Source organism: Capricornis sumatraensis, chromosome X, assembly GCF_032405125.1.
Source record: "Capricornis sumatraensis isolate serow.1 chromosome X, serow.2, whole genome shotgun sequence".
Taxonomy (NCBI): Eukaryota; Metazoa; Chordata; class Mammalia; order Artiodactyla; family Bovidae; genus Capricornis; species Capricornis sumatraensis.
Genome location: NC_091092.1, coordinates 102,807,829 through 102,831,676, shown reverse-complemented (window position 1 = coordinate 102,831,676; position 23,848 = coordinate 102,807,829). Strand labels below are relative to the sequence as shown.

Below are 23,848 nucleotides of genomic sequence, written 5' to 3'. Positions count from 1 at the left end.
CTAGAGAAAGCCTCCACAGCAATGAAGATAGAGCACAGCTGCTGCTCAAAATCACTAGTTCAGTGAATTCCCTGAAATAAGAGATTCTTTAAGATAAACTAGTAATTGATCTAGTAGTGACAAAGAGGATAAACATTCCTCTGATAATTTTAAAAAATAATTGTGCATTTTATGGCTTTAGACTATGTCTGAAAATATGTTTGCACTTGAGAGATTGAATACTTCCAATTAAAATATAAGCTTTAGAAGTAAACTGAGAAGACAAGAAATAACAAGTGTTGGTGAGGTTTTGGAGAAAAGGGAGCATTTGTGCAGTGTTGGTGGGGTGTACATTGGTGCAGCCACTGTGGAAAATGGTATGGAGGTTCCTCAAGTTACAAATAGGAACTACAATATGATGCGTAAATTCTACTTCTGGTATTTTTCCTAAGAAAACGAAAACACTACCTTGAAAAGACGTATACACCCCCATGTTTATTGCAGCATTATTTCCAATAGCCAAAATATGGAAGCAACTTGTGTCCGTTGATAGATAAATGGATAAAGAAATTGTGATATGTTTGTATATACTACTTGGCCATAAAGAAGACTGGAATTTTGTCATTTGTGACAACACAGATGGATTTTGTGGGCAATATGCTAAGTGAAATAAGTCAGAAAGGCAGAAACCTTATAATTTCTCTTGTATGTGGAATCTTAAACGAATTGAAGCTCACTGTTATTGGGAACAGATTGGTGACTACCAGAGGTAGGGAGTAGGATGGGAGAAATGGGTGAAGGGGGGTTAAAATGTAAAAACAAACAAAAAATAGTATGTTTGTTATCATAAAAGATATAAACCAGGAAGCTTATTCCATTCTCCCCGTTTGTTCAGAACTATCCAGGACTTGTATTTTTAATGCATCCCAATAAATGTCTCTAAGCTTGTGTGTGTACTCAGTTGCTTCAGTCGTGTCCGACTCTTTGCGACCCCATGGGCTGTAGCCCACCAGGCTCCTCTGTCTATGGGATTTCCCAGGCAACATTACTGGAGTGGAGTTGCCATGCCCTTCTCCAGGGGATCTTCTGGACCCAGGGATTGAACCTGCATCTCCTGAGTCTCCTACATGCGGGTGGGTTTTTTACCACGAGCCACCAGGGAAGCCCAGGTTGGCTATTGTTTTTTTGTGTGTGTGAAATTCAGTTATGAAATACATTTTAGAGAATTTGCTTGCTGTCTGTTCCTTTAGCGGGGAGGGAGCTAGACTAGTGAATTCCTTAAGGGCAGAAACTGTGTTTATTAGTCTTATCTTTTCAGGGTCTGGCACAGAGTAATGACATTCAGTAATGTCACCAAGATAAAACAAATTATCTTTTTCATAGATATTTTATTTCACCCTGCCTTTATTTAACCAGATTTCACCTATATAAACATACTTTAAGGAATAGGCAAAGATAGAGATAACTCTTGCATGCCCTTAAAACTACTGATTTATTTTAATAAAACTGCATGTTTTACCACCAGTGAACTCTTTTGTATAGGCCAAATTTTCTTTGTTATAACTTTGCATCTAGGGACTTCCCTGGCAGTCTGGTGGTTAAGACTCTGTGCTTCCACTGCACAGGGCACAGATTTGATCCCTGGTCAGGGAAACTAAAATCCTGCATGCTGTGGCATGGCCAAAATTATATTACATCTGATGACAGGGGGAGAACCAGGGCTGTGGATGCTGCCCAGTTATGCATGCCATCAGCCTTATTTGGTAATTGGTGCTGGTCTTTTGTGCCTCTGAGCTACTGTCACATTGACTGCGTTAGATTCCTCTGTCCCTGCACACGTTTATTGGGTTGGCCTGCTACTCATCCTTGGGCTTCCCTGGTGGCTTAGCGGTAGAGTCCACCTGCCAGTTTCTGAGGGTTTGATCCCTGGATTGGGAAGATTCCCTGGAGGGAGGAGACGGCAACCCACTCCAGTATTCTTGCCTGGAAAATTCCATAGACAGAGAATCCTGGCGGGCTACAGTCCATGAGGTCGCAAAGAGTCGGACACGACTGAGCACACACACACACAGCACCTATACATATGCATAAAATTTCTTTATATTCTTACAGCAGCTTGAAAAGATAGCTACTATTATCCTCATTTTATATATAAGGAAACCAAGATACAGATGTGAAGGAACTTGTCCGGTTTGGACACCTAGTAAGTAACTGAGGCAGTTTGTCTTCATTCTATATTTTTAACCACTGCACTGTATAATGTCTGACTAAATGAGTTCCATTAGCATTCCCCTTGTTATTAATTTGGCCTTCTTTTGCCACAGCACGTAGGCATAAAATGTAGCTAAAGGGCCTTTAGCATGCAGCGCCTCATTTTAAAGATGAGGTTCCCTTGCCTTTAGCACTTCTGCTTCTTATTTGATTTGCGATCTGTCAAAAATATTGCTAACCTCTGGCCTCCTTTTTTTTAAGGTCTCAGTATACTAAGTGGGGGAGGTGCCATAATTGAATTAGAATGTTTTGAAGTTTTTAATGTTGTTTTCATGTTCAGTGACTTTATATAGCTTCCTCTTTTGATTTGAGTATTAGCCTTCATGGTATAGTGCAGGATGTTATTTTGAACCTTTAGGATTAATTGTACATAGTCATGCAGACTTGAAAGGATAGCTTTTTTCTTATATCTCTCAGTGGAGTCTGCACGTATAAAAGCATAAAATGCAGTGTCCAACTAATGAATACATAAAATGTGTACCATACAATAGAAAATTTTTCAACAGCAAAGAGAAATGATACATGGTAAAACTTGGATGAGCCTGAAAACAATCATGGTGAGTGAAAGAAGCCATCACAAGACTCCGTGTTGTATGGTACCATTTATAAGAAGTATTCACAACAGGCAAATCTATAAAGACAAAAATTATCAATTAACTTGGGGCTAGGGGTGAAGCAGGAGGGAATGGGGGTGATTGCACTAATAGTATGGGGTTTCTTTTTGGGGTGATAAATATTCTAAAATTGATTTTGGTGATAGCTGTACAACTCTGAATAAACTAAATACAGTTGAATTATATCTTAAGACTTATTTAAAATTTATTATATGTAACTTCAGACATGGTGAAGATAATCTCATTGACTAGAAGGAATTTCAGAGTCTTGGTTTTTCAAATTCTTTACATTTGTGATTTAGTCTTGTGAAGGTTCAGGCAAAAAGATTACTTACCTACTGGATGCACACTGAAAATGCTAATTTTAGGCAATCTTATCTGCCATATATAAAATGACTAAAAGAAATGAAGTCTCTTCAGTTTGTTGGATCAGCATGTTCATGATTGGATTAGTAACTTCGAAGTGAAAGTGTCACTCCCTCAAGTTGTGTCGACTCTTTGAGATCCCACAAGTCTCCTTTGTCCATGGAATTTCCTGTAAGAATACTGGAGCAGGCAGCCATTTCCTTCCCCAGGGGATCTTTCCGACTCAGGGATCAAACTTGGGTCTCCGGCATTGCAGGCAAATTCTTTACCGTCTGAGCCGCCAGGGAAGAAAGTGTTAACTAATTTTGATAAAGATTGGTAAGAGCTGTTAATGAATAACTTTGAGTTGTTTATCTTAACCTGTCTTTTAACAAAGAGTAGACTGATAAGTAGGCGTATGTTCTGTGATATTTGATATGTCACCATGTCTAATATTTTAAGTCAGTGTTGTTCACTTGCTTTTTATGAGTAGATTGATTTGTTTAGGGACTAAACTTTATTGAGACCTCGCACTCTTTTAAAGGATTTAATAAAGGAATATGTAAGGGAAAGTGTATCTTTTGAGAAGTGATTTGAGTTTATGCACAGTATAAATCTCAGTATTTTGAAGGATTATAATTTACAAAGTGGTGAATATTATTAACTTTTGTTTCAGTAGGCATAACTGTAAGCAATAGGTGTCAATGACAAGAGAAATAGACTTTAGACTCAATAAAAAAGAGACCTTGCTGAGAGCAGTGAGCTTTACAGTGTTACAACTAAAAAGTTTAAACGGAAAATGTAAATGTAGAATTTCCTACAATTGGAGCAGTTTGCAAATCTTGGTAGTCTTTGAGCACCTCTCTCTGATGCCCTGCAAGGTTCTAGCCTTAAAACAAGTATCTCTTTGGTGCCCTTTTTGCGCTCAATTTAGAACAATTATTATCTTTTTAAAACAAGTCTTTTTCACTTTTATGATGTTAAATATTAGTGTATGTGATTTGGGGTACCTGGATGGATAGTCCAGAGCTGTCACACCATTTCAGCACTTAGGTTAGCTTTGTGTTTTTAATGTATTAATGTTCAACTGTACGGTTTGTCAGATGAGAGCAACGGAAGCAGACCTGACACACAAATGCTGTGTTGATGTGAAGGAAAAGTGATGTCATGGCAAATGATGTATACAGCCAGAGTGATGGAGTAATTTAAGTAGGAAAGCTGTATCTTGCACATAGTGCGCGATGGTGGTAGGATAGCATGCAAAACTCAGGAGCCCCTGCCCTAACAGCCAGCAGTGTGCTGCCATCTGTCACATATTAATATTAATAGTTTTGTTTGTATTTAGTTTGTAAACTTCTTTTGTAGTAGAGCAGTAAGCACAAGGAGTTTCATTTATGCACATATTTAAGCAGCATTAAAGTAGAAAGTAATTTAGTTTTTGAAAATGCTGTTAAGGTAGAACCAGATTTAGCAAACTTGAGCCAGCTTAGTATACTGTTGATGGAAATCTGATGCTTGGAGTCACATGACTGGAACTGGGGCTCCAGTTCCATATTTACCAGGTTATTTCCCTATTTAATAAGTGAAAAATATATTTATACCTAAAAGGGCAGTTCATTTGTTCATTATTTTACTCAAAAGATAGGTTACTTACTGTGTAACACCGAATAATTTCGATGTCTTGTTACTGGTTTCTTTAGTTTTCCTATTGTAACATTTTCTTTAGAGCCAGCACAAATTCTCATAGGAATGCTGTGCTATGAATTGTCTTACAGACGGTAAGGTTTAATTTGAGACATTTCAAAAAGTAGGGCAAATTTTTGAAATATGAGATTTCCGTGTTGACGTTAATAGAATAATAAAAGCAACTACTTTAACATTGTAGAGGCTGTTCATTTTATTAAGTTCAACCTGCACAGTTATGATATGTATATCAGGAACACAGATTCCTGGTAATTTACAGTTGGGAGAATACTTTTCCTCTGGCCTGATCTAGAGATCATATTCATAAGGAGCCCAGGAAGGTTCAGAATTAATTATCAAATGTGCATAATAATTGAACAAGCATTTCAAGGGAGAAATAACTAGCGTTTGTTAAAACATTACTATTTATTGGGTGCCTTCTTTGTGCATGGGTTCATTTCTCCATTAAAGTTTTTCAGGAATCTCTAAAGGTATTGGCCACCTTGAGAGAGAAAAAGATGCTTGGAAATTAAATATGATCTTGTTCCATGTGTATCTGTTATATTGCAATTGCTGAAAAACCTCATGTTCTGCAAAATCATGCATTACAAAGTAACAGGATTTATGGGGAAAATAGGATTGAGAGCAAACTGATCACTCAGAAGCTATATAATTTTGTAATTAGAACAGTAACAAAAACAATAAAAATTTCAATAAAATAAACAGCACAGTTTAAAAGATTCTAAATTCCTGACAAAGTATGGTAAATGTAGTTTTTTGTTTTTTTTTTTTTTAAGGTAACCCTTCCATATAGGGAATGGGGAGGTTACTGAGTTAGGGACAAGACTGAAATAAAATTAAAATGCACAGAGAGGGAACAGTATTATGTACTTCCAGGACAGAGCAACATATGGCCAGACTGAGCCAAGCAAAATGTAGGGTGACGGCTTTCCAGGCCAGACCTTTATCCCATCCTCAGGCTGCATTCAGCTGCCGTTACTTGCTACAAAATAATAGCATATGGAGGGGAAAATTGCTTATGAGCTAACATGATTTTCACGTGTGTTTACTGGTATTTGCTGGTGGGGTAAATCTTACTACAAAAAACTACCTTGCATTGTGTTTTCCTTAATGCTCTTGACAGATGTGTGTTTTTGCAGATTGAAGTTTTGTGGCATCCCTGCATCGAGCAAGTCTGTTGGTGCCATTTTCCCAACAGCATTTGCTCTACAATATACTGTAAACACAATTTTTATGTGTACTGGGAAACCAAAAAATTCATGTGACTCGCTTTGTGATATTTGTTTTAATGTGGTGGTCTGGAACTGAACCCACAGTATCTCCAAGGTATGCCTGTACATGTTTTGTAACAGAACACATCATTTTTTTTTTTTCCAGACTTCATATTTACCAAGTATTTTTCACTCCCAAACCCTCGGACATGTTCCATGTGCAGTACTTAGTTAACAAAATAGTTGTTTTTGAAGTGTCCCCCCTCCAATGAAATGTTACTTGAGAGGAAAGGGAACTCATGCTTAACTGGACAGCTCTGACATTTAAAGGTAATCATTACCTCATTTAATCATCACAGCCATAGCCTTGTGTCCTCCTCAGAGACTAAGTCCCAGAGAGGTTTGGGAATTTTGCCCAAGATCACACAGTTAAGTACCAAAGTAGAAATTTAAGTTCATATATTTCTGGCCAGAGAATTGCTTTGGTATACCACACTGCTTGTGGCAAAATAAGTTTGAGATCTTTAACAATTAAGTGGTTGACTAACACACTTGTTAGAATTGGTGAAGTCCTTCTATTTATCCCCTCTATGGTCTTTCCTCCTATAGCACTGAAATTGAAATAGCAATTGTAGCATAGCGGGGAGATGAGCAAAACTGTTGGTACCAGGGTATCTAGATTTGAAATTTAATTTGCTAGCTTTGTCCCTTATTAGTTATTTCATTTTAGTCAGATTACCTTTATGTACTTCATTTTTTTCCATCTGTAAAATGATAATGAGTACTTAATTCTTGAGATTGGATATTAAATGGGTTAATAGATCAAAACTTTTAAATGATACCTGACACGTAGTAACTGCTCAGTAGATGTTAACTGTTTGTCACTCCTGCCCCATTGCTTCCCTTATTTCCTTTTTGGTTCATTCTTTATCTATGCTAATTCCATACTGTTTTCCTAATTTCTCGCTTTCCTCCCCATCTCTTCGTATCATTGATTTGAAATAGTTAAATATAAATTATACTTACAACTATTAATGTTTCCAATACTTCCTAAGTTTTCATTAATGTTTTGGGTGTATATGTTTGAATACCTGTTGTTTGTAGGGCTGGACAGTTTTAAAAATCAGTGATTGTGAGGACTCATAATGCTTTTATTTCTGACCTCAGGGAGGCTGTTCTTAGCTGTCTTTTTCCCCTTGTTCTTTCTGGTAAAGTTGAGCTTCTTGCCCTCGGCAGACAGACAGCCCCTTAATTGCTTATTATCTCGGCCTCCGTTGTGTTCAAGTGCAGCCTCAGGCGCGAACTTCCCTTTACTCTGTTCCAAGTAAAGTCAGCTCACTTGGCGAGAACTTCAGAGCTCCCTTATGGCCTCCTTCTCCCCTTGAACAAAACCTTTACACCATTGCTTCAGAATTGGGGTGGAACAGTAGCCCTGCTTCATGGGGTGCTTGCCAGTGACACCCTTGCTTCATGAGTAGTGTTGAGTGGCAGCAGCAGCCTCTAGTCTCTTGGTGTGGAACCTCAGTCATGTGAGTGAGGTGGAGTGAGAGTCATTAGGCCCACGTTATTCTTGGCCTGAGGAACCTGGGGTCAAAGCTTCTGCTCTGCAAGTGGGACCTGGATGGAAGGAAAGAGCCCCACCCAGACTTCTCAGCTGCTCTTCCCTGCAGTAGGAGCCTCTGCAGCTGAGAGTTGAGGATGATGAGAAATGCTTACTATCTTCCTCCTCTTAAGGGGAGAGTGGGGTGGGCGGGGGGAGGAGTTGACTGGGAGTTTGGAGTGAGAGCCCTGTGTTCCTCCCTGTGCCCACCTGGAATGGGGCTTCTGTCCTGCTGAGCTGGCTCAAAATGCCAGACACTCTGTTTTTACTGAGTAAATTTTCTTTAGTATTCATTCTTAAGTATACCCTTAGTATGATTTCTAGAGATTACAAAAGTTTTTTAATGGTTTTTACCAGTTACAGTTGTTTCACTGGCAAGAGCGTCCACAGAGCTTCTGATGCCATCATTCCACAAGTCTTTTTTTTTTCCCACACTGTGCAGCATACAAGGATCTTAGTCCTCCAACCAGGGATCCAGTCAGTCTCCCCTGTGTTCGGCGGGGGGGGATGGGGGTAGTTTTAACCACTGAACTGCCAGGGAAGTCCCCCATAAGTCATTTTTAAATTATTACTCATTCCCTACAGCCACTAAAAAATTCACATTTGAGAATGCTTTGGGAAGGATGCTAGAATTTATTGAAGCTTTTATGTACATATAAAAACTTCTAGTACCCTAATTGTGTACATATGGCTTGACAGACACAGTATGGAGAAGTTTTGAATAAAAAGGACCATTTACTGAGCACTTCTAAATGAATAAATTTCTGTTGCCACAGAGTTTAGAATGAAGGATGCAGTTCTGTTGTGATGACTTCTAGGAAGTACTAGTGGATGTACATAGTGATTTAGTGACAGAAATTAATGATGTGTGTGTTTAATAGTGATGATAATAGAATATGGACATTTAGCTTAAGTAATGTATTTAGATTTAACAGATTAATTACACATCTTCATTTGCATTAGCCTGAGTTATTGATCGAATTTGAAGCTATCTAAAACTAGCATCACACTGGAGGGGTGGGGACTCTTTAATATAGCTGCCTTGAGAATGATGAGTCCTGTTATAATGATAATGGCAGCGCTGGTGAAACCAAAAAGAAAGGCCTTTATTCTTGAGTGAAGGCTACATTTTAAAATTGCCTAGGGATATTTAGGTTTATAGTTACGGACATGAAATGGCATCTTCCCATTGAACTATTCTTTTTATAACATCATTTTTGATTATGCCATGTTTCTTAGGAGTACAGCTATTGTGCTTTAGAAGAAAATATTTTGTGATATGTAGCCATTAAAGGTGAGTATAAAAGAATACTTAGCATGAGGAAATTATAAATTAGGTGAAAAATCCATTTTCTCAAATGTCCTTCTGCATCATAAATATTTTGATGCTGTGTCTTGGAGGTGTGGATGTGGTGAGATTAATGGTACTTTTCTCCCTATTTTCAAGCATTATTCATGCGTGGCCTGGTAGTTAAGACTGTAACCCTGGAACTTGTACTCCCTCAGTTAGAATTCTAGCTCTTCCACTTAACTGCCTCTTCACTCTGCCTCACTTTCTGAGGCTTGTCAACCTGACTGTGATGGAATTCAAATTGGGGAATGAGAGATGGACTTGGAAAGATAAGTTAGGGCTGATTGTGATTGATCTTGAAGAACAATATTATGTAAAAAGTAGAGAGGAGGAAGCCACTAAAGGTTTCAGAGACTGAAAGTGTTGAGACTGATTTAGCAATAATATACTAAAAAGATTGGTAGTGTGGAGACCATCCAGGATGTTCCAGTTGGAGTCTAGCCTAGTGTGGTGTGAGTGGGAGTGGAAAAAATAATGTGGACATGTCATAAAAGGAGTACTAGCGCTGAAAAGGGACAGGGTTTGACTTGTAGTTCACTACCACCGTCCCCTTTCTTTTTGTTTTGAGTGTTTACCTATTGTGTGCCAGTGAATTCTTGGGATTCAATGATGAGCAAAGCTCATACAGCTTCTGCCCTTAGAGTTTTTTTTTTTTTTTTTTAACTGTTCCTTGAGGCATGTGGAATCTTCGTTCCCCTGGTACAAACCTGTGCCCCCTACAGTGGAATTTCGGAGTCCTAACCACTGGACTGCCAGGGAATTCCCGCTTGTGGAGCTTTTCTGTTCTGGTAGGGAGAGAGAGCATACACAGGTGCTATGAAAGAAAAATGCAGTTTCCTCTGAGAGCCTCTGATAGGAGTACTTGATGGATTCTGAGTAAGGAGAGTTGAGGATTGGTGAATCAGTATGGGCAAGACTAACACCACTTTTGCAAAGGCTCCACAGTCAGCATGAGAAAGTACATTTTGAAGGAACAACAAGAAGGCGAATTGGAGTTAGAACCAGCTCTGGGTAAAGTAGTTGCAAGATGAGCCCAAAGTTGGGTGTTCAAGAACATACTAAACCATTAGAGAAGTATTTTGGTCTTCATTGGGTCTTTGAGGATTTTTTAAGCAGGGCCATGATATTTTAGGGTTTGTATTTTAATGAAATTCAATGGTGATCATTTTTAATGCCAAGAAAAGAGAAACGTAATTGGCACAGACAGGCCTGACAGTAACTGTACTTTTAAGAGAAAAATCAGTCTCTTATCCTTGCCCCACCCCACCCCCCTCTTAATTCTCCCTCTTCAAATATGGAAAGAATATCTTTATCTTGGGGGCTGTAGAGAATCTTCATGGTGTATAATGGAAGAGCCAACGGCTTTGAGAATGTAAAAAGATGTTAATGCCATCTTGGACAAACTGAAGTTACTTAATCTCTTAGCTTCTGCTTCTGTTTGTTAAATTCGACTGATAATCATGGAATAGGGATCCTGGTGATTAAATGAGATTATATAAATAAAGGACCTATTATTGTGCCTCATACATAAGTGCTCATAACTTGTCTAGAGTAATGTACAAATTAAGATGGAACTGGAAGGGAACCTGTGATATTGTGATTTATAATAAGAAATAGTCTTTATCCCAGTTACTGGCAACTGAGCTTTTAAAACTTGGCATTTTCTAAGTGGTGAGGATCTGGAAGGTGTCTCTTGTTAGGTTAATGAAGTGACTTGAAAAGCCTCTAGATAGCCAAGGATGGGGCCTGGTTGCCAGGGAAGCCAACCCTATGAATAGTGTTCTCCCTCTCTTCCTGAAGGAAGGGGAGAAAGGCTTAAAGGTCCTTAATGGCCAGTGATTTAATCAGTTGTGCCTAGGTAACAAAGCCTTCCTAAAACCCCAAAAGGATGGGTTTCAGAGAGCTTCCAGTTTGGTGAACCCATGGAAATATGGGGCGAGTGGTGAGCCCAAAGAGGACATGGAAATTCCATGCCTCTTCCCCATACCTTGCCCTATACCATCTGGCTGTTCTTAACTTATATCCTTTTACAATAAATAAACCAATAATGTAACAAGTAAAATGTTTCTTTGATTTCTGTGAGTTGCTCTAGCAAATTAACCCAAGGAGGGAGTCTTCGGAGCCTCCATTCTATAGCCTATCGGTCAGAAGCACAGGTGACAACTTAGATTTATGGCTGATGTGTGAAGTGGGAGAAGGGTCAGTCTTGTAACACTGAGCCCTTAGCAAGTGGAATCTGGAGCTATCTTTCGGTAGATAGTGTCAGAATTGAGTTGAATTGTAGGACATTCAGCTGGTATTGATAATTACTTGCTGTGGGGCAAAAAAACACCCACTGTAAATAATGGGATACAGAATTATAGAGGCACAGAGAAATTTTGAATGGAATAGAACCAACAACTCCACAAAAGAAACAATTCCTTGGATAGTATAAATACTGAAACGTGTTTTGCTTTACCACTAGAGTGGTTATGGATCATGGTGTATTGATATAATTGATTGTGAGGTGTGTCACAAGTAATAATAATAGGTAGTTAAATAATTAGTTAATACAGTGACAGTGTTTGCAAATGAGTTTATCTATAAATTAGTCAGGATTATCCCCCAATAATTTTCACTTAACATTTCAATGTTATCTTAGAAGGGATTTTTAAAAAAGCAGAAGTCCAGGTATTGCACAGATAAAAGTACATACCTGTTTTTGATCATTGTTTGTTTTTTTAAATTTTGTGTTTTTGTTTTACATTCTTGAGGATTTGGGCAGTTTTTCTCTGTCCGTGGACGTGTGTCAAACCTGTAATACCCCATGTGTGTCATTTCTTACGTTGTAGAAGAACTATGTAGGGAAGGATATCTTTTCTTCCAGACTACAATGCATGAAAAGTTTGCTTTTAAACTTGTTGAATCTATCATAGCAATAGAAATTCCAGTAAGATTCAAAAAGATCTAAGTACTCTTGGCTTAAAATAAGCCAATACACTAAAATAGTGGTTATTTTGAAATAAAGCTTAGTACTTAAAAGATGTTTCATATTGACTTATAATAAAGATGAGACGACTTACACATTTTGCAGTAAAATTTTAAACCAACATGGAAGTTCTTTCTTTTATGTGCAAAATAATAGTTTGTCTAGTTAGTTGTAGTTAAGGTTTTCATTTTGTAGTGATTGGTCAGAGTAGTAAGGTCTAGTGCTAGGTATGTACAGCTTGTGTTTCACAGTTAGGTCTCTCACCTCTTGAGTCAAGTATTTTAAGAGGAAAACAAGGGTAATAGATGCCAGTTAAACATGGAAAGTCACTAGATGAAGAAAGATAATTGAATAATTTTCCCCTTCGGTTTTGATAGATAAAACCAGAATAGGTTTAAGTTCTCAAGATAATTTCATGGATGTATATAAGGATCTATCAAATTAGTTTCTAATGAACTCATTTTGGTGATTAGTAAATAATTTGTTGGACTTGGCATTGTTGCTTATCTCTCAACACAATGTGTAATGTTAATTCCACAAGAGCAGAGATTGGCCAGCTGTGTAACGCCATGTATTTATTCCTTCATGCTGAAAACAATATGTGGCCCACTGTAGATACTCAGCATATATTTCTTAAATGACTAAGCTTTGAGTTTTTATTTTAACGTCCTTTATATTTTGGATGAAAAGAGAAAAATTTAGAAAGAGAAGGGACTCTTTTAGTATAGTAGGATCATATATGTGGAATTGTAGAGACTTTCAGTGTGCTGTATAAAAGAGATTCTGGAATGTAGGGAAAGTTTGAGCAGAGATGGAAGAATGTAGAGAAGGTCCTGTAGAGAAGGACCATTCTGTCTTGAGGGTTTCTGTGGTATTAAGGCCCTTCCATTTGAAAGCTGCTATAGAAATTCAGTCCTACAAAGTTTAAAATAAATACAAATGGTTGATGTTTATGGAATACTAGGTTATTTAGTATAATGGGTGACCAAGCTTTATCCGGGTAAACGTGATGCTATTCCCATCTTGGAAGGTGCTAAGTTTGAATATAAAAATACTATAGGTTCTAAAGGGACTCTCCTTTTCAACAAAATAACACTAAGGTAAATGGAAAAGGCAGCAGTCTGAGACCTCTCCCCAGATAAAACAGCTGATATTGCCATTTTGTATTGCAGAAAATCCAAGATGCGTTCTGGTAAAATTCATATGAAAGGGTTGGAGAACAATGACCCTTGCAATACTCTTGTTTTTCTAAAATAAAATGTTTAGCTTCAAACTTTACTTTGTACAGTACATTTTCACATTGTGATTTATTGACTTTTAGTGTTCCTACAGGAACTGGTGGCTGTTGTGTCAGATTTTAAATGATCTGAATGATTATTGAGTTGCTCAGTTCTGTGTAGGATACTTCTACTTTAACTTGGTAGAAAGTTTGTTCTAACTCAGCTGCTGCTGCTGCTAAATCGCTTCAGTCGTGTCCGACTCTGTGCGACCCCATAGACGGCAGCCCACCATGCTCCCCCGTCCCTGGGATTCTCCAGGCAAGAACACTGGAGTGGGTTGCCATTTCCTTCTCCAATGCATGAAAGTGAAAACTGAAAGTGAAGTTGCTCAGTCGTGTCCGACTCCTAGCGACCCCATGGACTGAAGCCTACCAGGCTCCTCCGACCATGGGATTTTCCAGGCAAGAGTACTGGAGTGGGTTGCCATTTCCTTCTCCAGTGCATGAAAGTGAAAAATGAAAGTGAAGTCGCTCAGTAGTGTCCGCGACTCTCCGCCCATGGTGGGTTGCCATTGCCTTCTCCGTCTAACTCAGCTATGAATGCCTAAATATCTGTGACTTGGAAGATAAGCTCCTTTAGAACCTTGAGAGTACTTCTTCTTCTTCTTTTTTTTTAAAATTATTTATTTATTTATTTGAGTGTACCAGGTCTTAGTTTCGGCATGTGGAATATAGTTCCCTGACCAGGAATCAAACCTAGGCCCCCTGCATTGGGAGCACAGAGTCTTAGCCACTGGACCACCAGGGAAGTCCGAGAGTACTTCTTGTAATCAAGTAAAGGAGGGTGATAGCAATTCAAATCCCATCCACTTGAATTGAATGGGATTTATTAAGAAAGGTACCAGTGTTCCAGGGGATTCCCTGATGGTTCAGATGGTAAAGAATCTGCCTGCAGTGCAGGAGACCCTGGTTCGATCCCTGTGTCGGGAAGATCCCCTAGCCACTCCAGTATTCTTGCCTGGGAAATCCCATGGACAGAGGAGCCTGGTGGGCTACAGTCCATGAGGTGGCAAAGAATTGGACATGACTGAGCAACTAACATTTCACTTAAAATAAAAAAAATTAAGAAAGCTACCAGTGTTGGAAATTCCCTGGTTGTCAGTGGTTAGGACTCCGCACTCTCACTGCCAGTGACCCAGGTTCAATCCCTGTGGGGAAACTAAAGTCTTGAAAGCCCTGTAGTGTAGCCAAAAAAAAAAAAAAAGGAAAGAAAAGGAGGAAAAAAATAGTGGTGTTATTCTTGGGTAACATAGTTGTAGTGTATCTTTGATTTTTTTTTTTCCTCCATTCAGACTTTCCAGATTATATTTCAATACATTATTTTCAAATTCTTAGCTCAAATATTCAGTAACTCTACACAGTACATTATAGAAAAGGAAAAGAAAATTAAAATTTTTGAGAATTACTGTGTGTTTGGTATTTATGAAACACTTTTATTAAAATAATTCTCATGACTTTTTTCTCTTTTTGCTGTGCTACATGGCATGTGAGATTTTAGTTCCCCAACCGAGCATCGAATCTCTGTCCCCTGCCTTGGGAGCATGCAGTCTTAACCACAGGACCACAAGGGAAGCCCCTTCATGGCATTTTTGTGGGTAGCACTGTCTGCTTTAAAGACCTGGAAAATTAGTGAGAGTACTTGTTACTGGACTTTAAGGTAGAGCAGCTTGTAAGTGGCAGAATTGGGGTTTTGAGCAAGAGTTATGTTTGAATCCAGAAATTAATTGCTCCATTCCTGTGTCTTGTTCTTAATCTCTCAACCTAGCACACTAAGGGAAAAGTATCCAATTCTTACGTGGTGGTAGAGAGATGACTGTTAAAAATAGCAGAATAGAGCGGGGTATATGCTGTGCTGAGACCTACTGTGCCTGCCCAGCACAGAAATGTGGAGAAGATGATTGAGTTCTGTGGTCTGAGAGAAAGGTGTTTTATCTGGGCAGAGGTCTCAGACTGCTGCCTTTTCCATTTACCTTAGTGTTATTTTGTTGAAAAGGATAGTCCCTTAGTTATCCACAGAATGCTTTTATCTAGAATAATTTGTCCTCTGACTTTTTGCCAGATATTTTTGATTTATCTATAGATGGAGAGTTGCTGCTGGTGCTGCTAAGTTGCTTCAGTCATGTCCAACTCTGTGCGACCCCATAGACGGCAGCCCACCAGGCTCCCCCGTCCCTGGAATTCTCCAGGCAAGAACACTGGAGTGGGTTGCCATTTCCTTCTCTAATGCATGAAAGTGAAAAGTGAAAGGGAAGTCACTGAGTTGTGTCCAACTCTGGTAGGACTACAGCCTACCAGGCTCCTCCATCCATGGGATTTTCCAGGCAAGAGTACTGGAGTGGAGTACCATTGCCTTCTCCAAGATGGAGAGTTACTGAGATGCATATGGATGGAACAATGTTGAGCATAAACAAACAACATGAGAATATAATTTTAAGATGTTTTAAGTTAATGTCCTAATGTTAAAGGAGTTCAAAGCAAGAGAGCCATTTAATATATATATATAAAATATATTACTGTGGAAAAAATATATAACCGATTTTAACCATTATTAAGAATATAGTTCAGTGGCATTGAGTGCATTAACATTGTGTAGCCATCACCACCAACCATCTCCACAACTTTTCATTCTCCCAAACTGCAGCTCTGTACCTCTTGATCAATAATTGCCCATCACCCCACTTTTCCAACCCCTGGTAACCACCTTTCTACTTTCCTTCTCTGAGTGAGTGTAGTTACCTCATATAAGTGGAGTCATGGACCGCTTGCCCCTTTGTGGCTGATTTGTTTCATTTAGCATTACGTCCTCTAGGTACATCCAAGTCAGAATTTTCTTCCTTGTTAATGCTAAATACTATTCCATTGTGTGTGTAGACCAAATGTTTATCCATTCACCCTTGGGTTTGCTTCCTGGAAATACCTTTTGAAGAGTGATGGCATTGGTTTAGTGGACAAAGTAATAAAATTCACTTTAGAGTTATTAACTTACCTGTTTTGTTCAAGTCACTTCTTAGAGCCATGGTTTTCTAGTTTACAGGAAAATACCACATTCTATGTAAACTGTAAGGATGTACCTTAAAAACACCATTTTAATTTTGTTGTGCCTCAGGATTTATTTCCCCCTTACCAACTTGCCCTACATTTGGGAATAAAAAATAGATTTCTTCCCACTCCCCAAGATTGTGACTACTCACTTTCAGAAGGAGGTGTTTATTTGGGGGCAAGGGGATACCATATGATGCTAGAAGGGGAAAATGGGGAAACAGTGTCAGATTTCATTTTCTTGGGTTCCAAAATCAATGTGGATGGTGACTGTAGCCACAAAATTAAAAGACACTTGCTCCTTGGAAGAATAGCAATGACAAATCTAGACAGTATATTAAAAAGCAGAGGCATCAGTTTGCTGGCAAAAGTACATATAGTCAAAGCTATGGTTTTTCCAGTAGTCATGTATGGATATGAGAGTTGGACCATAAAGAAGGCTGAGTGCCAAAGAATTGACACTTTCGAAATATGGTGCTGGAGAAGACTAGAGAGTCCCTTGAACTACAAGGAGATCAAACCAGTCAATCCTAAAGTAAATAACCCTGAATATTCATTGGAAGGACTGAAGCTGAAGCTCCAGTACATCAGCTATCTTTTGCAAAGAGCCAACTCATTGGAAAAGACCCTGATGCTGGGGAAAATTGAGGGCAAGAGGAGAATGGGGCAACATAATGAGATGGTTGGATGGCATCACTGACTCAATGGACATGAGTTTGAGCAAACTCAGGGAGATAGTGAAGGACAGAGAAGCCTGGTTTGCTTCAGTTCATGGGATCACAGAGTTGGACATGGCTTAGCAACCTGAACCACAACCCATATGGTACTAATGAATCCATCTCCCACTCTTTTGTGAACATTAGCGTTCTCTGCAAGACCCCATCCCCCAAGTTTTCCTTCAGTTCCTGACCTAGAGTCAGCTGTTTAGTGGATGTTTTCACTGTTGTTTCAGCGTCAAAAAGTGTACTTGTCACTGATGTGACTACTAGCTACTTACTATTCTCTCCCCTCCACTTTGAAAAGAAGTGGAAAGGAAATCGAAGTTCAGGATTGTAAAAGCCAAGGAACCTCAGGTTCAGGAACGGACGTGGGAGTAGTGGCAGCCAGTTGTGGCTGATTCTGAGAAGAGAACAGACAGGGTGAACAGCAACAGACAGTCATTTGACTATCAGCTGTCAATTAGTAGAGCATTGATCAGTGAACCAGCCCTTCTTCCCCCTTCAAAGTACATATTTATAAAGATTTGCATGTAATTTTGGGGGGAGTTAATCCTCAAACCTGTCCATAGACCTCAACTGAGGTCTAAGACCCACTGGCTTAAAACAGTCTTGATAGCTTAGATACAACTAGATGATGAGAGAGAGAGAATGGAAGAAAGGAAGGGGGAAGCAGAGGCCTTCTTTTTAAGATTGGGGGGGGAAGGGAAGGACGGAAGTTGGTGAATTTTCATTTTGGTAATGAAGATTGAAGCACATTTATAGGCTGAGACATCCAGGAAAAGATTGAGGGGGGTGACAATTGAGATATCATTCATTGGGGATCATGAGTAATGGGATCAAGAGGAAGAGATTGGAGCAGGGTTGAAGTAGAGAAGATTGAAGTTGAATCGGGTAGCTGATGTTTTGAGTGTTAAGAAAAAGAATAGTTAAACAATTTGCCAGCCAACCCAAAATGGCTGAAGAAAATGATAGGTGGGTTTTTTTTAATTGTCTACTTCACATAAAACTTTTTTGTAATGTAGGTTGTATAAAAATGGAAAGCAAAAGTGAGAGAGAGGCTATTCAACCATGTTACCTTTTGTTTTTCCACTTTACATATTAAAGGTTTTCCCGTTTTTAGCCTCACCAGTCCATGGGGTCGCGAAGAGTCAGACACGACTGAACGACTTCACTTTTACTTTTCACTTTAAGGCGTTGGAGAAGGAAATGGCAACCCACTCCAGTGTTCTTGCCTGGAGAATCCCAGGGACAGAGGAGCCTGGTGGGCTGCCGTCTATGGGATCGCACAGAGTCGGACACGACTGAAGTAACTTAGCAGCAGCAGCAGTCCTCGATACTATCAGTCTTAAACTTTAAGTTTGAGGCAAACATGGAGTAAATGGAAATGTGGTTTCCTTAAAACTAAATACCTGTAAATCAATCAGTTGAGGTTCTCATTCTTGTGGCATATTAGAATCAGTTATGGGGGAGATATTTTTAAAAGTACTGATGCCTAGGCTTAACTCCAAAATACTGTAATTTATTCATTCTGAAGAGGGCTTTGGACATCAGTGTTTTTAAAAGCACCTTGGATGATTTTACTCTGCAGCCAGGAATACAGAATTGAGGGTTTGGTGGTCTTCCTCTATACACCTTTGTGCTCAGGTAGCAAAGAAGAATTCCATTGTTAAAGAGTTTGGGTCTGGAGCCCTGCCATGGCTCTAGGGGTGCCTGGGGCCAAAACCTCCCCAAAAGGGAAAAGTCAAGGTCATTTGACAAAACAGGTTGTATTGGAGGAGTAGGATACAGTTTGAACCCTCACCAAAGAAAACGTCCCCCGAAGTGTGGAAGTTTCTGTTAAAACCACTTGTACATTTGTTTAGAAACCATTTTAATATCCATGTACCAGTGATACATGTTAGTTGTACAGTTCTTCCTGAAATATTTTTAATAATCAGATTTTATTACTTGGTTTATATCTTAAATACGTTTGTGAAATTGTGTATATTCAAGGCATTAGCAAATTGAAGACAGTTTTTGCCACTCCATAATTGAATCGAAATAACAGCCAAATAAATAACCTTGATAGGAGGAAACTGAAGTATTATGAGGCTGTACTTGTATGTTTTCTTGATGTAACTTACTGATGTACTATTATCAATTTATTTAAATATAGTAGTAATGAAACTAACTTTTCACTTTGTCCTCTCTTTTACATAGCCACCTTCTCCTGACTAGACTCACTGGTAATATTAAATTTGAACAATTCCTTAATGTTTTTTTATGTCTAAAACAAATGTGCTTTTTTTTTTTCTTTTACTTGTAGGTTATGCAATGGTCTCTGAAAGATGGTTTATTCTTGAATTGGAGCTTTTTAAGACTGACAAATGCTGGTACTTCATCTTCTATAAGTGGACTATAATTTCTTTTTTCAAGACAACTACATAAGCAGACAAAATTGCAAAGATCTGCCCTGTGTCGAGTATGACAGCCACGACTCGTGGCTCTCCAGTAGGAGGGAATGACAGCCAGGGCCAGGCTCCTGATGGACAGTCTCAGCCCGCCCTCCAACAGAATCAGGTAGGAAGTTTAAGATACTAGTTAAAGTTACGTTGGTGTATCTGTTACAGGTACAGATATCCCATGTTCTAAATAACTAAATATCCCATGTTCTGAATAATTAGGAGTATGTTCTGAATAATTTGTGAACCATAAAGCTGTTATTAAGAAAAATAAACATGTGTCTTAGTAACAAGAATCTCAAATGCTGTATAGGTGGTGATGCTTGGGTATGTAGCCCCTTTTTTCCCTCTGGTGTCTTATTCTATTAGTAATCATTAAAGTTAAGCCCTTTGTCAGTTCCAGAGCAAAGCATTAAATCATTTGATGTAGCCTGTGGTGAGAGTATGAACTCGAGTCATGTTGCTTGTGCTCACATTTTAGCTTTGCACCATGCGATGCTAGCTTTATGACTCTGGGTAAATTATATGACCTTTTAAACCTTAGTTTTGCTGCTGTAAAAAGATAACAATACTGTACTTCATGGGATCATTAAGAGCATCAAATGAAATAATATTTTCTAAGAGCTTAAAATAGATTTGGGTATCAAGATTTTTATGCTGACCTCAAAACTGAAAGGGTTAATATTCTTTTTCTGTTCTCTGGATGAATTTGTGTAAGATTTCAGTTATTTCTGCATTAATAATTTCACCAATAAAATCAAAACAATCTGCCTGGGGCTGTATTTGTGGAAAGGATATAACTGCAGATCCAACTTTTTTTTTTTAATAGGGGGATTTTCTGATTTGTGTGTGTGTGTGTGTGACTTTTGGTAATGTGTTTTCTCAAGGAATTTGTCCACTGCATCTAGATTGTCAAATGTATCGAAGCAAGACTGTTTATAATATCCTTTTTTATCTTTTTAATGTCTTAGGATCTGTGGTAACATCTCCTTTTTCATCCCTGATACTGCTAATTTGTGTTCTCTCTCCTGATTACCCTTTCCTAAAGAAAGGATTTATCAATTTCATCAAACCTTCCCTCAAACCAATTTTTGGCTTTAACTCTCTCCCCCCTTCCTACTTGTATGCTTTTAACCCTTATTTCGTGTTCCCTTTTACTTCTTTTGAATTTGAATTGCCGTTCTTTTTTCTCATTTCTTGAAATGGGAGTTTAAAGAATTAGTTTTCAGCTTTCTATTGTACATACTTTTATACCAGGAAATAGTAAATTGAATAAGACAAACATTAAAACTTGTAATGCAGCTCAGACAGCACTTAGAGGTGAATTTGTCACGGCGGGGCCTGCATGTGAATCACAAACTTGCTTACAGTTGGTGCATGTTTATATAGAATTCTGTATGGGTAAGTTTTAGGCAAAAGTTTTTGTAGAGGACTTACATCTGTCATTTGAGGATACGTTTTTATTGTCTAGCTATTATAGGTTATTCTCTCTACTTACAAGTATGAAAGGAAAGAGTTGCACGTGTGTGCGCTCGCCCATGTGCATCCTCCTCTTTCCCTCCCTCCTTCCCCCACTTTCATCCTCTCCCTCTCATTTTAGAGACATGAGCAAGTCAGGTTTTAATAAATGTCAACTTTATTCCTTTTCCTCTCCAGTTCCCACTTTTAGGACATGTAATACTTAAGTATATGGTCACAGGTCTTGGACAGAGTTAAGTCTTTCCTATGCCATAAATTTGTTAGCCAGTACTCATGTTTCTTTAAACGTAGTCAGTTTGTGGTAGATGCCAGAGATTTATATTTTTAAACCAGGAGCTTGTAGTTGGAAATCCAGTGTCTTTTGCCCTCTCTTTTCTGTTTCATACCTGCACTGGACACAGACTCCTAAATCATTCGCCAGTGTTTGTGGTTTGCATGGCTTTAAGTAGAAATTAAATCTCTAATCTTACTCTTATCTTAAGGTATACTAAGAGCTCTTGGGTTTGTGATCTTCAGCTTAATATGCATCTGCATTATGGCCTCTTCCTTTAAATAGCTCTTTACATTTTTGGAGATGATAATTTAAAAAGGAACAAACAGATTGCATTCTTTCTTTTTTTTGGCCTCACGGCTTGTGGGATCTTAGTTCCCAGACCAGGGACTGAACCTGGGCCCTTGGCAGTGAGAGCATGGAGTCCTGACCACTGAATCGCCGGGGAATTCCCACAGATTATATTCATAACCATCTGTAGTATCCCTTTTTCGCTTTCTTATTCTCTACTTTTTAATGTTAGGATTCTAGTTATTTCAAAAGGTTTGGCACTTAATGGACCTGGAAGAAGCAAACATAACACTAATCACTTCCCACCTTATGGCTTACCTTGAATATATTTTTTTCATATGACATAAAGGGAATTTCTAAAATCAATCAGATTTTTCACTTGATATATAGTAATTTTTAGGAGGGTTCCCACAGGAGAGAATTTTAAGCTCTACTAAAGCTCAGTGATAAATGAAGCAGCCTTGGCAAAGGCCCTATGAGATGAACACTCTTGGGAGATGTTTATGGGAGGGTGCAGACTTTCTGGAATGGAATTTGGTAGTATATAGGTCAGCAGCCCTAAAAGAAATAATTTTTACCATTGTTATACTAATTATATATAAGGAAAATTTTTATGTAAAAGATTTATCTATAAAAGTATAATTTTATGTTAGCACTAAAATTTGCAGAATGCTAAATGTCCCTTAATTTTGTTTAATTGATTGAATGCTATGGCCATATGGCCATTAATCAGCTCTTTAAAAAAGATTGTTAGTGATGTGGGAAAATACTTAAATGGAAAAAGACACAAACTTAAGCAAGTATAATCCTAATTTTAGTGAAAATTTATATGTATATATGGACAGGATTTGTGGGGGGTCACAGAACAAAAATTTCAGGAAATAATTGAAAATGTCTCTGGTGCTTATCTTTGGTGTATTATTGTGGGTATCTTAATTGTTATTTTTATCTTTACAATTTCTGTGAGCATATCTATAATACATATATACCAGAGGAAATGGGGGAGGCTTTTTAAAAATTAATGAAGCAGACTTCCTAAGTTACATACTTAAAATGCAAATATTTCTGTTGGGCTTCTAAAACTTGAATTCTGTTCTGTAGTTTTTTTGCCTTGAAGCTAGCCCTTTAGCACCTGCATAGTGTTCATCATCTTAAGTAAAGATTTGCTGTTTTCTTATAAATTGGCTCTATGAGTTCATGTATAAAGTTTGTAACTGGAATATAGTATACGCACCTGTCTTCAGTACAAGCATTTATATATGCATCTGTTCAGTAAGTGCAAATAAAATGATAAGGAATGGGGCCTTCTCTAAAAGGGCCATCAACCTACAGTGGGTAGAAAATTCCAAACACACACAAAAATCAGCTTAAAATTTAGATTAGTTTCAATTAGGAGAAAAATACCATCTGCTTTCAAAATTAATAAGGGTTGTAAAAGTTCATTCACTTAGTTATAGAAATACTGTGCACAGCTAAAGTATGGAGGGGTGAAAAAAGAAGTACCAACAGTGAAGAGTAAAGTTGGCCTTATTAGTTGAAGATGAAGTGACTTGTTTAGAAACCACAATGAAGTTTTAATAATTGTTTGGATAGTAGTTTGAGACTAGGGGAACTATGGAATAAAAGTTATTTTTCCTCTTCAAAATGAAAAATAAAAGTTATAAGTCAGAGACTTTTAATCTGTAAAATGTGTGCAATAATTTGTATCATGAAGGGCTCATAAATGGGAAATGTAAGTGGAGAAGCAGTACACATTGTAGATAAAAACTCAGACTTTAGAATTAGACCTGGATTTAAATCCTGACCGCAGAACTGGAGCTGTGTGACCTTGGGCTAATTACGTGTTTTCTGAGGTTTTGTTTTTTCAATCTATTAAGTGGAAGAATACTTCCTTAGGCTGTTGAGGATTAAATGAAATTATGTTGAAGTGTAGTAGCACAGAGACTGCCTGATACATCATAAACTTACAATGATCATATCTTTAAAAATTTAAATTATTTCCCCCTAATCTGTTTCGGTGTTTGAATTATTAGATGTATGTTTGTTATATAAACTTAAATCTGGAATATCTAATCTTTAAGACCTCATCGCCTGATTCTTCCAATGAAAATTCCCCGGCAACTCCTCCGGATGAACAAGGTCAAGGTGATGCCCCATCACAGCTTGAAGATGAGGAGCCTGCATTTCCACATACTGACCTGGCAAAGTTGGATGACATGATCAATAGGTGAGTTGATTTTGTCTTGTTTTTTGATGTATGTCATACACAGGAAAAACAAGATTTTC

At 38.2% G+C, this 23,848-nt stretch overlaps 1 protein-coding gene and 1 non-coding gene across 5 annotated transcripts in view; one reads left to right on the top strand and one right to left on the bottom strand.

Moving 5' to 3' along the window:
* Positions 1-13,997: 13,997 nt before the first annotated feature.
* On the bottom strand, positions 13,998-14,070 carry TRNAG-CCC (transfer RNA glycine (anticodon CCC)). The gene has a single exon. It is a non-coding gene; the product is annotated as a tRNA-Gly (tRNA).
* A 5,473-nt stretch (positions 14,071-19,543) lies between these two features.
* Positions 19,544-23,848, top strand: part of USP9X (ubiquitin specific peptidase 9 X-linked) — an 83,342-nt gene continuing 79,037 nt past the window's right edge. For all 4 annotated transcript variants that reach the window (XM_068962842.1, XM_068962840.1, XM_068962841.1 and 1 more), the window contains exons 1-2: positions 19,544-19,639; positions 23,644-23,789. In XM_068962842.1, the coding sequence (XP_068818943.1) occupies positions 19,544-19,639; positions 23,644-23,789 (242 nt within the window). The remainder of the gene's footprint in view (positions 19,640-23,643; positions 23,790-23,848) is intronic.